An 11,427-nucleotide genomic window follows, 5' to 3' on the forward strand; every position below is an offset into this window, starting at 1 on the left:
AGGTCTGCAAGACAAAAGGGATCCTGCCCTCGAAAGGAAAGGAAACAACTTTCCTCTCTTCTCTTCCAACTGCTTGTGATACCAGGATCGGGGTGAGTGGGGTGTGGGGGGGTGTTCCTGGGCTCCGAGGGGTTAACCCGCACGGGGCCGCACGTGACGTGGATGGTTCCAGCATTAAGTCAGAGGCGCGGCCCCCTCTCCTGCCCCCCAACCCCCCGCGGCGCGCGGCGCTCCCGGGGGCTCCGCGCCCCCGAGCCCAGGTCCCTCCCCCTTGGCAGGCACTCACAGGCCGCGCGGGTTAGCGGGAGCCCCGGAGCTCCGGCGGCCTATGAGCCGGAGCCGGCATGGACCCCGAGCGCTGCGCGCCCTTCGCGGTGGGGCCGGCAGCGGGTCCTTACGCGGCAGCAAGGGACGAGGCTCCGGGCCCCCAGGGGACTCCCGATGCTGCTCCTCACCTGCGCCCCGCGCCACCCCGCGGTCCGCGCCTGAGCCGCTTCCCGGCCTGCGGGCCCCTGGAACCCTACCTCCCAGAGCCCGCCAAGCCGCCCGCTAAGTACCTGCAGGACCTCGGGCCCGGCCCGGTGCTCAACGGCGGCCACTTCTACGAGGGCTCCTCGGAAGGTAACGCGCAAGGGACCCCATGTCGTTCCCTCCCCCCGCCCTTCCTGGTCTCCGGGACTCTCTTTCCCGCTTTCCAGCTTCTTAACTTTGGGTCCGTCTCGCATTTCCCACGATTCCCTCGCTAGATCGCTGCTGGCCTGGGCGAGCAAGGCCAGGACATTGGGGGTGGCGGAATCGCTCGTGTCCCCGGCCGGCAGAGGCAATGGGAGGCGGGAGGTCAAAGGAGGGTGGAGTAGGGACGATCTCGGGCCCATTCCGGACCCCAAGGCGATTGAACCTGGGAGGAAAGATCACGCTCATCCGGAGCCGAGCTTCTGCTGCCACTGATCCAGAAGAGGGGACTGGGTCGAGGGCCCGAGAGCCTGACTGGGCCCCAAAGCTGAGAGAGAAGAGCTAGGCTTTTGTGCATAGCGCTCGCTGAGGGCGTAGAGGCTGGGCCTCGACTTAGTGGCCAAGCTGGACTCAGCGAAGGAAAGACTGCGACCTGGACTTACCCAGTTCTCTTGTCGGGCCCAGCCTCTGAAGAAAGGGTTTTCTGGTGCCGTTAGACGCTCCGCAGAGTGGCAGTGGCTGCTCCCCCTCAGTACCGGGACTGTCTTCAAGATCAAATAATTATGTTCTTGTTTCTCAGATTAACTTGGCCTCCCCGACGCCGCGGGGATGGCTGCCCTTCTTGCAGTTGGCATTTCGACACCGAATCATCACTGCTGAGCCGTCGGAAGTGGCCCTGAACAGTCCTAAATCCCAGGGCGCATCCCGCTCCTGCGACAGTGTCCTGTGTGCTAAGGCGGGTCGGACGGTGCCATTATCTGAGAATGTGCGCCTGAATGACAGGACCTGCCAAGACTGGTTTGCCGCCCGCTATACTCGCTGACCCACGAGTGGCTGAGCACCCACGCTCACCCCTTGTATGCTGCCACGTTTCGTAGCCTAGACCCAAAACTAGATCCCGGGAGATCCGCCAATGCCGCAACCGCCTGCTCCTCGCGGGCCTCCTCAGAGTAGCTGGGCAGCGAGCAGCTCCCCGCTTCGTCCCGTCCGGGTGGTGGGAGTGTGCAGGGGAGGCCCGGGAGGTGTGTTGGGGTCATCGGAGGAAATGAGCAAGTCCGCGGAGCTTCGCGTCTAATGCCGTTTGAAAAAGGCTTTCCTGATAAAAACCACAGTTGGGACTTAATGAGAAGCAGTTGGCCTGGCTCCTCTGATCCCTGCCAGACGGCGGCAGCCGTGCAGCGCCCAGAGCACCGCCAGGGACAGGTACCCGTCTGAGTCGGTATCTCACCCCGCAGCACCCCACCCCAGTCTAGTGTCCCCGCCGCTGTGCACCCTCTTGCATCTACTGTTCGGGTTCTTGGACAACCGTGGCTCTGGTCTCACTACGAAAAGCAGGGGGGTTGAATGGGCGGTCAGTGAGTCTGTTGTCGCAACGAAACCAGGCGAAAGAAAGTCTAAAGGGAGAGGGGGAAATTGAACAAAACAACGGATTACAGACTGAAGAACAAAGGTAGCAGACGAAGTTCGTCGGTGAAATGGGCAGAGGAACGAAAGGGAGTAAATGGACGAACGAAAAGAGCAAACCGCAGATCGAACGAAGCGGGTAAACGAGGAAGAAAAAGACAAGGCGGAGGGCGGGGAAACAAACGAAGGAAGAGGGCATTTTCTAAAAGGATAGAGCACACCAAAGTATGAATAAGTAGAATACGGAAATTAACGATTCAGGCAGTGTGGGGACAGGCCAAAGGCCAAGAAGGCGCAGCCGAAGGAGCTCTTGACTAAACTGGGATCCTGGCCGCTGCTCCCTCTTGATGCATCGGCTGCAGCTTCTCTATCCCTGGTTGCAAGAGGGATTCTTAGTAAAGCTATGCCCCATACACACACCTACATCCCAATGTCTCATCCCAATGACCCATTAGAATATCGGTCTCAGAATGTTGGCGGGTCTGTGCTGAGACCCGGTTTTTGCGCGGGGCCTGGCGCAAATCGCTTCTCTCTCGTCTGCCGCCCGCATCCGGCTGTCTCTGGCCGTACTTTGCGCCCTGCACTTCTCCTTTAGAGGGCCTTGTTTCCTTTCCGGTCACCTATGAACCCTCCACAATACCTGTGTGTGCAGGGATGGTTCCTTCTGGCTCCTCCATGGCTACCAGTTTGTCTCTACGCTGGTTGTCTGACAGGGAACGAAAGACTCCAGCTGGAGTTCTGCCCACCTACCTCAGTGACGATGGATAGCCCTAAGACCCCGGAGAATTTAAGTCCTTAGGCTGAGAACCTCTAAGGAAAACAGCACCGCCCGCCGTGCTAGCATCCCTGGGCTTGGCGCTCCTTATGGACTTAAGGTCTTCAACTAAAGCCCCGGTCAAAGCCGAGGAAGCCCAGGCTTCAGAGACTACTCTGACTCATTCAGCGATCCCAGCACTACGGCAGAAAACAGCACACCTTAGAGCAAGGCTTCCATGAAAACTGAAAGCCAGGTGCCTGATTTCTGCGACAACAGTGGATGCCACGGATCTGAGCTTTGAAGCAGCCAGGAGCGGAGCTGCTCAATGACAAAGCTTGAGACAACGTGCGATAGGGCTGTGGTGAGATTCTCCCCGTCTGCATGCACGGGTTTGAGGGAAAGGTCGAAGATAAAGAATCTGCCCCCTGTTGGCACGTTAGAGCTCTCAGCCCTTGCACCTGGATTTCACCCTACAGAGCGCTTATTGCATTCCTGTGGTTGTAAAGGCTCCCAGTGACCAACAACCATCTTCAGTACTCTCTGGACCACCCCCAGCGGTGTATAACAATAGTTCAAACCTCAAATGGGCCCTCCTCAACAGAACAACCTACCCCTGGCAAGCTTAAACTTAGCCTGCTGGCCTCGTTTCTTCCTTTCTTCCGTTTGTCTCTGCTCTCCCTGGGCCTCACTACTCAGGAGGCTGCTTGGGAGCCTCTGAAAAGTGGCCCTGTCCTCAAAGTCCTCTAGCTAGACCAGGGAGGTTATAGGGAAACTAACAAAGAGGAAAGCAGTTGTCTGTCCCTTGGAGAGGACAGACATGAGAGAGCAACAGGCTGAGGCTTTTGGAGGGGGATATCTGCTGTGTTGTGTTTTGATCTCTTGACTTTATCAGCTTATGGGCTCAAGGTTAGGAAAAGCGAGTGCTTGGAACCTAAGTTGAGTGTTCCTTCTGAGCTGGATCTTGTGGGAACAGACATTAAGGGTAAGGACCTGGAAAACAAGGGTCTGGACTACGGGTAGCTCTGTGTAGTGGGTTAGTGCCCTTAAACCCCTGCCCTGACTGAGTTCCTCTCACCCATTTCTGCCTGAAGTCCCTCTTCATCTCCCTGAGAATCCAGGATATCAGGGCTCTTCCCCACCAGGCCATTTTGAGGGCTATCTCTAGGTAAACTGTTCCAGGCTCTGTCTCTGTCTCTGTCTCTGTCTCTCTCTGTCTCTGTGTGTGTGTGTGTGTGCCTCTCTCTGTCTGTCTGTCTGTCTGTCTCTCTCTCTCTCTCTCTCTCTCTCTCTCTCTCTCTGACAATTTTCTCTTGTTTGGTTTGACATCATCAATCTCTCTGTCCTAGCAGACAGGGCTGCCTCTCCAACCAAACTGTAGTGATGGAGGACAGACTGCTAGTGGTGCAGTAGGTTCCTCCCTGTGCTGCCGGTGGGTCAGGAAGGATCTTGCTACAGACTGGGGTGGCCAGGGGCCAGGCCTTGCCAGACTCTCCCAGGTCTTCGGGAAGCTTATTTCACAGTCTGGGAGACCCAGAAAGTTCACTGGCCACTTTCTAGCTGAAAAAGACTACCAACTTGCCCTTCAGACAGGGCCTCATCCGTGTACCCCTACACACACACACACACACACACACACACACACACACACAGAGAGAGAGAGAGAGAGAGAGAGAGAGAGAGAGAGAGAGAGAGAGAGAGAGCTGCAATCCTGACATTAAGTCCCCAGGAGGAAACTGCTTTGGTGCCAGCTAGCTAGACCTCCCAGGGGCCAGGCTTCCATTGGAGATGGGCCTGGGGCCAAAGAAGGGGCCCTCTGAGTCAGCAGGGCATCTTTGTGGCTTAGTGTCTTCCATCCCGGTTAAAGAGGAACTTTATGGGGACACTGCTGGGGGTCCTTTCCAGAGGGAAAGGTGGGGGATGATCATGGGGACCTATGTTTCACCAGGCCAGCTAGGTCATATGGGGTTCCTGAGTGACAGCATATCAGAGTGAGGCTGCTGGGGACTGTCCCTGACAGCTAATGGAGGTGATGAGGAAGCAATCAGAAACTGCTGAGGTGGGAGGGACAGACAAGACGAGTTTAGTGGGGTAGGGGAGCTGTGGTACTGCCCTTATTAACTCCTCCAATGCCCAGTCTACCTGGCTTCCACTTTTATGCTGGAGCTTGAGTTCTTGCCCAGATGTCACAACTTTTGGATGGATGAGGACAGACGATTCCTTATGGAATCCTGTCATTCTGGCTTACTCTTCTGCCTCAGAGTTGGGGAAATTATCACTGATGTGAGACTTGGGCTTCAAAGAATGAGGCGCAGGGAAAGCCGCCAGAGATGGTCTATGCATCTCTCTGTCCATGCCTGCCTAGATCTGGTAGCAGAGACATGAGCCTGAGGGCCTGGGAACCAAGTTCAGCACAGTCAGAACAAGAGAGCACTCTAGAAGGGGTGGGAGATGTCAACCATGCCATCCTTAACCCCTGCCCCCACTCTTGGCCCTGCCAGGGTGGCAGTCCCTGCTGTGGCGCCAATCCTGGCACCTCCATACCCTGTGGGACGCACCACCACAGAGCACTTCCCCGAAATGAACCTCTCCACTGGCCCCACCAGATCTTCCCAGACCACAGAGCACATGGTTCCCTAGGGCCCCCTCCCCAGCTGGAGGCTCAGCAGTCAGGCCTCTGAATGCCAGGCTCCAAGGGAGGGTGGCTGCCAGGAGGAAGGGAAGGGGAAGGAGGAGGAGGAGGCGGAGACTGAAGCTTCAATGCTCTTTCCCTCCCTCTATCCCACCCACAAAAACCTCTGTGAGGTTTCCATCCTCCTTTCTGTGTTTCCATTGCAGCTGAGGAGAAGGCCTCCAAAGCTGCTAGCTTCCCCCAGCTGCCAGTGGATTGCCGAGGGGGTCCTAGAGACGGACCCTCCAATGTGCAAGGTTCCCCGGGCCCTTGCCTGGCCAGCCTGAGTGTCCCTCTTTCCCCGGGACTCCCTGACTCCATGGAGTTGGCCAAGAGCAAGAGCAAGAAGCGCCGGAACCGGACAACCTTCAGCACATTCCAGCTGGAAGAACTGGAGAAAGTCTTTCAGAAAACCCACTACCCTGATGTGTACGCTCGGGAGCAGCTGGCCTTACGAACGGACCTGACTGAGGCCAGGGTACAGGTGAGGGCATGGTAGGCACCAGATTCTCTGGGTGCCACAGCCACTCAGGTCAGAGACCTGATCAAGGAAGAGATAGGAGAGGTGGGCACTAGTGTCCTACAAAGCTGCTGGCACCTGGCCTTTGGGGGCTCATCCTTCAGGTTCAGCACTGCTGTTGGTCACAGCCTTTTCTATATTCCTAACAAAGTACAGCACTGGATCAGGGCTTAGGTACAGGCTTGCTGGCGATAGCCTCTTGGCGTCCAAATATCTGTATGGGGACCCTCTACTATTTACTAGCTAACCAATGGATTTCTGTTGCCTACATTTGGAAAGGGGGTACCAGTAGCAAGCCAGAGAATCCTGGGCAGCATTTTGGAAGAAGTGAGTGTTTAATGTGCTACTTCCAAGGTGGCTGACTAGAACGGGAGGGTCACTGAAGGGCATGTGAGGCTCCTTATGAGCCAATGAGAAGCTCCTAGTTAGGAGAACTTGACCAGGAACCATTCCCTACTCCAGCAGGTCCTTCTGACTGAGAGCAACCCTTAAGGTCTTTGGCTATGGTCACGGCTTCATGTAGTGGGGTCACGGCTATTGGGAAGGGAGGGAGAAGGGTGGGTTGATGGTCAGGAAAAGAGAAGGAAAGCCATGACCAACCATGTTAGAAGCAATGTTGATCATGAATGTGGCAAGCAAGACTGTGATGGAGAGGCAAGAGAAAGACCGAACGTTTGTGGCCTTGCTTGGATCATGGTTTCGTCAGAACAGGCTCCCCAGTTGCAGAAAAGGAGGCACTCACTGGAAGGGGTGTTTGGGGTTCTTCTAGAGAAAGGTGAGGGGCTGCCTTGACAGAGGAACCCGATGCTCCTTCTCTGAGGTAAGAGGAGAGGTGAAGCTCCTGTTAGCCGCTCCCTGAGGGGCCCCTTCCAGAGACTCTTGAGAAGATGCTAGGCTGGAGGCTAGCACTAGCAGACCACGGGACCCCACAGACCACTCTACAGAAGCCAGAACCATTGATCAAAGCAGGCCTGACAGCCAGATCCAAAATAAGACCAGAGGAGCTTTGACTGTTTCCTCTCCTCTGCGGTGCCCTGCTTTCCTGTTCTATCTAGGTGGCAGCTAAAACTGTCCTCTATGACTGTCTATCATGGTTCTCTGAGCCATGGGAACAACCCCAGATTTTATAAGCCAAGGGAGTTCAGAACAGGGAGTCTCAGGAATGTTATGTTGGGATGGTGTCTGAATTGCTCTGCCCTGTGGAAATGCAAGATGAGTCTGTGTTTTGGGGGTGCACACTTTTCTCACTCCTCTCCTAGGCCCTCTCCCTCTTCTCCTAGACCCTCCCTCTCCTTCCCTAGCCACACCCTACCCCACCCCCGTCCTCTCATAATTCCTCCCCACCTTTCCCCTTTTCTTTTTATTTTAATTGAGGAGGGGGTACAGGAATCTCATTCTGTCTAGAACCTAGGCTGTTCCAGGATTCATTCGACACCCAGGCTGATCTCAAACTAGAGATCCTCCCTCGTTAGCCCCCTGAGGACTGGCATGAACACATTATAAAGGCATGAGACACCAGGCCCAGCTCCTAGACCTTTTCAACCCTGGAAGAATAGTGGTCATGGGCTCCCAAAACCAGTTTAGAAGCCTCCCCAACCGCCAAGGCCCTAGAGAGTAGGGAGGTTTTTCTTTGACAGGATCATGATGCTCACCATAAACTCCACCCCATGAAGAGGACTAATTAAGACCACACATGGGACAATGGAGAGGGCAAGTCCCAAGCCCAGGAAGAGAGCCACAGTGGAAAGGTTCCAGGGGGAATGGGGGTGACAGGAAAGTAACTCCCAATAAAGGCCTGTCAGCCGGAGGAGCTGGGAGAGGGGAGGTAAGAACGCAGGCAGGGCAGAGGGAAGCATTTGTGGTGGACTTTCTTGACCTTGGCCAGGCCTGCCTTGCTATCACACCAACCTGGAGGCTAGGAGGATGCTTAGCCTCTTAGCTCTCAAGTTACTGACCTAGGGGAGTGGAGGGGAGCATGGAGAAAGAATAGGTGAGGTTTGAGGTGTCTCAGCCCAGACAGGTAGGAGAGTCTTACACACATATAAACACACGAACGGCTTTTTCCATTCTTATTTCTACCTGGATCTCTAGAAAACAGTGTCTGGTTTGTGTGTGGTTGGTATGGTCGTTTTGTGGGTAGTTGGTGTGGGCTTCGGTTTTGGAATTGGCAGGGTTACATGTGTCTTAGGCTGGCTTCAAACTCAGTACGTGGCTGAAGCTGGCCTTGAACACCTGATCCTCTAGCCTCCACTTGCCAAGTTCTGGGATTACAAACATGCATCATCACACCCACCTTGGCTTGGTTTTGATATTCCTAACATCTGTCACAGTCTTTTTTTAAATGAAAGAAATAAAACCATATATACCAACACAAATAAATTAAATTGGATTTGGTATATGCCAAATTCATCACATATATGTTCATATGTGTATAAAATACATTACACACACACACACACACACACACACACACACACACACCACCCAGACCAACCTGCCAAGAGCTCATAAATGATTGAGAAGTAGGCTCTCAAGAGATCATGGGCACAGAATGGGATGAGTGCACTGAGAAATGGACATTATAGAGGTCCAGTGGAAGAACCCAGCCTGGATGTTGAAGAGATGGGAAGCCCAGGAAATGGAAGCTTACTCACAGGCAGGTGTCTTAAAAGAGACATGGGTGGGAGTTTGGGAGTCACCTAGGAAGAACCAAGTGCTGTTGCCTGACTGGACATGAGATTGTAATGAGGGTGGGGGCCAGATCTAAGCAGCCTTGCTAGGAACTGGGCTCTAGGCCTAGTGTTCCAGGGATCCACTGAGGGGTTAAATAGGACCTCAACTTGAATAGGATGCTATAAGGTGGATCAACCAGAGAAGCCAATAGAACAAGACTCACCCCCACACTGGGACACCTAAGATGTATCCTGGGTCCCTAAGGCCCACAGGCCCCCTTCCCGTACAACATTGTGTAAAGATCTAGCCATGTTGGAGATGAAGAGAGTGACTCAGCCTAGGGAATGGTTGCTGGAGACTCTGGAGGCCAGTAATACTGCTCTGGGATTGGGCCTTTCTCAGGCTCCCTTGGCCCTGAGAACAGTGTGGATTTCTAAGCTCCTGCCAATTAGAATTCATTCTGCAGCTTGGATCTAGATCCTAGGAAAGGGCTCTGTGATTACTGTCACCCATTAGGCCTCAGGTCTCAGGGCCGCTCCCGTACCCCTTAACCCTTCCCAATGGTCCCCAGGTCTGGTTCCAGAACCGAAGAGCCAAGTGGCGGAAGCGTGAGCGTTATGGGAAGATACAGGAGGGGCGGAACCCCTTTACTACTGCCTATGACATCTCTGTGCTGCCCAGAACTGACAGCCATCCTCAGGTGAGACCTTTCATTCCACCCTTCATCAAGGCCTGCCCCTGACTCGTGGGGTTGCCAGTGAGAACATTCTGGAGGAGGAGAGGAGACCGTATGAAGAATATATAGTGGCTGGGACACCCCGGATGCCAGAGTGGGTAGGGGAGATGTGTCTGGACCAAGTGGAGATTTCTAGAAAGCTTTTGAGGCTTCGAGAACAAGAGAGCCACCAGGGTAAGGCAAACAGCTTCTGGACAAGTAGCTCATACCCTTTCTTCCCCCCTCTCTTTTCAGCTGCAGAACTCCCTGTGGTCCAGTCCAGGATCTGGGAGCCCAGGAGGGCCCTGTCTCATGCCTCCAGAGGGCATCCCCTCTCCATGTATGTCCCCATACTCCCACTCCCACGGAAATGTGGCTGGCTTCATGGGAGTACCAGCCTCCCCTGCAGCCCACCCTGGCATCTACTCCATCCATGGCTTTCCTCCTGCCCTGGGAGGGCACAGCTTTGAGCCTTCTCCAGATGGCGACTACAAGTCCCCAAGCCTCGTCTCACTCAGGATGAAGCCCAAAGAGCCCCCCAGCCTGCTGAACTGGACCACGTGATGGGTTACATGGACACAGACTGAGCTGCCCACTTCTCTTCCTGCGCTGGCCTGCTCCTAATCCATCTCTACCTGGACACCAAACAGCAAACCCTTTTACCTCCTAACCTGGGTGGTTTCAGAAGCTTGGGAGAGAAGCTGGGACCCTCAGCCTCCTGCAGGGAACAGGCTACAGGGTCTTATCTCTTAAAATAGGTAGGGCTGCCTATGAGAAAGGGACTTCAAAGCATGCAGGACTCTTCTTTAAAAAATGAGTCCCCTCATTTAAATTGGACTGGAGAAAAGGTGACAGATACCCCCGTTTTCCAAAGACTGTTTCTAAGTCCAGGGAGTCCAGGAAAATGGGTGGAGGATGTAGAGACTGAACAGGGAGGAGCTCTCTGTGGTTCTTAGGTCTGGCCTCACTTTTGCCTTCTTACCACCAGAGGGCGGTACGCCCAGATCCTGGGACTGACAGGAGCCCCAGAAGGTGAAGGTCAGTTTAATAATAGGTGGGGGTCTCCTCTGTTCCAAACATCTCTCACCTCCAATCTACAGAGATAGTATAAAGTCATTTTCTCCAAGCAGGGGGAAGAATTCCACCCAACATTAAATATTTGCTTTCATGGAATCAGGGATATGTCATGACAACCATATTGGACATCAATCAAAATTAAAAATCTGTGATTACTCTCACCCAGTCTCTGAGCCCTTGAGAGCCAGACACCAATTTTTGTAAAGATACTTTAGCTTTGTTGTAGTGTGCTGCTCAGCATGGTAATAAACACAGTGGTGTTTTTCACTCTAGGCTGTCTATCCCCGGGGTGTGATCCTCAGTTGCTTTAGGGTTGAGCTGCATATAGGATCTAGGTTGGGCCAAGATCTGCTGTGGGAACAGCGAGAATCCAGGAGCCTATAATAAAAGGTGTAGAGTCAGCACAGAACCCTCAAGGTCAAAGTATGCTGTGCCTGGCTCTGTCACCTGCATGAGCTCCTTGGCCTTGGCAGGTCCTGAGAGCCTCTAGGGTGGGGCTTCTTTGGCAGGGAAATTTAGAGGTGGCAATAAGAGTGAGCTTGTGGTTGAAGTGACCACGTAGAGAATGAAGGTACAGGGATCATATGGAGGTTTTGGGTGCCTGTGGGCTGGGCCCCCAAGTGCTGGGGGCGGGACAGCTGCCAGATGCCCCAGAGAGCATGTCTGAGCTGTGGGGCAGAGACAAAAGCCAGAACTCTTTCTTGTGGTTTTAGAGTATTACCCATTCTCTCCCTCATCCCCACTTTCTGCCTTATCTCTGGAGCCTGGAAGGCAGGAAAAAAACAGGCCTGGCCCTCCCACCCTCCCAGTAAACACAACCACATTGCTCAGAAAAATTCCTGTCAGTTCAGCCCAGCCATCCCCCACCCCATGCCTCATCCTTCAGGCACAGAGAAACTTAAGCACGAAAAGACACAAGGTTCCCAAGCAGGGACTACGTC

At 54.1% G+C, this 11,427-nt stretch overlaps 1 protein-coding gene across 1 annotated transcript; it reads left to right on the plus strand.

Moving 5' to 3' along the window:
- The first annotated feature begins 328 nt into the window (after nucleotides 1-328).
- Alx3 (ALX homeobox 3) lies at nucleotides 329-10,756 on the plus strand. Its single transcript, NM_001007012.2, is given in 4 exon segments — nucleotides 329-621; nucleotides 5,669-5,985; nucleotides 9,266-9,394; nucleotides 9,665-10,756. Coding segments are annotated over 4 exon segments (1,032 nt in total). The 5' UTR covers nucleotides 329-344; the 3' UTR covers nucleotides 9,974-10,756.
- The last annotated feature ends 671 nt before the right edge of the window (nucleotides 10,757-11,427 follow it).

The sequence above is a fragment of the Rattus norvegicus genome, chromosome 2 (genome assembly GCF_021556685.1).
Source record: "Rattus norvegicus strain SHRSP/BbbUtx chromosome 2, alternate assembly SHRSP_T2T, whole genome shotgun sequence".
Classification (NCBI taxonomy): domain Eukaryota; kingdom Metazoa; phylum Chordata; class Mammalia; order Rodentia; family Muridae; genus Rattus; species Rattus norvegicus.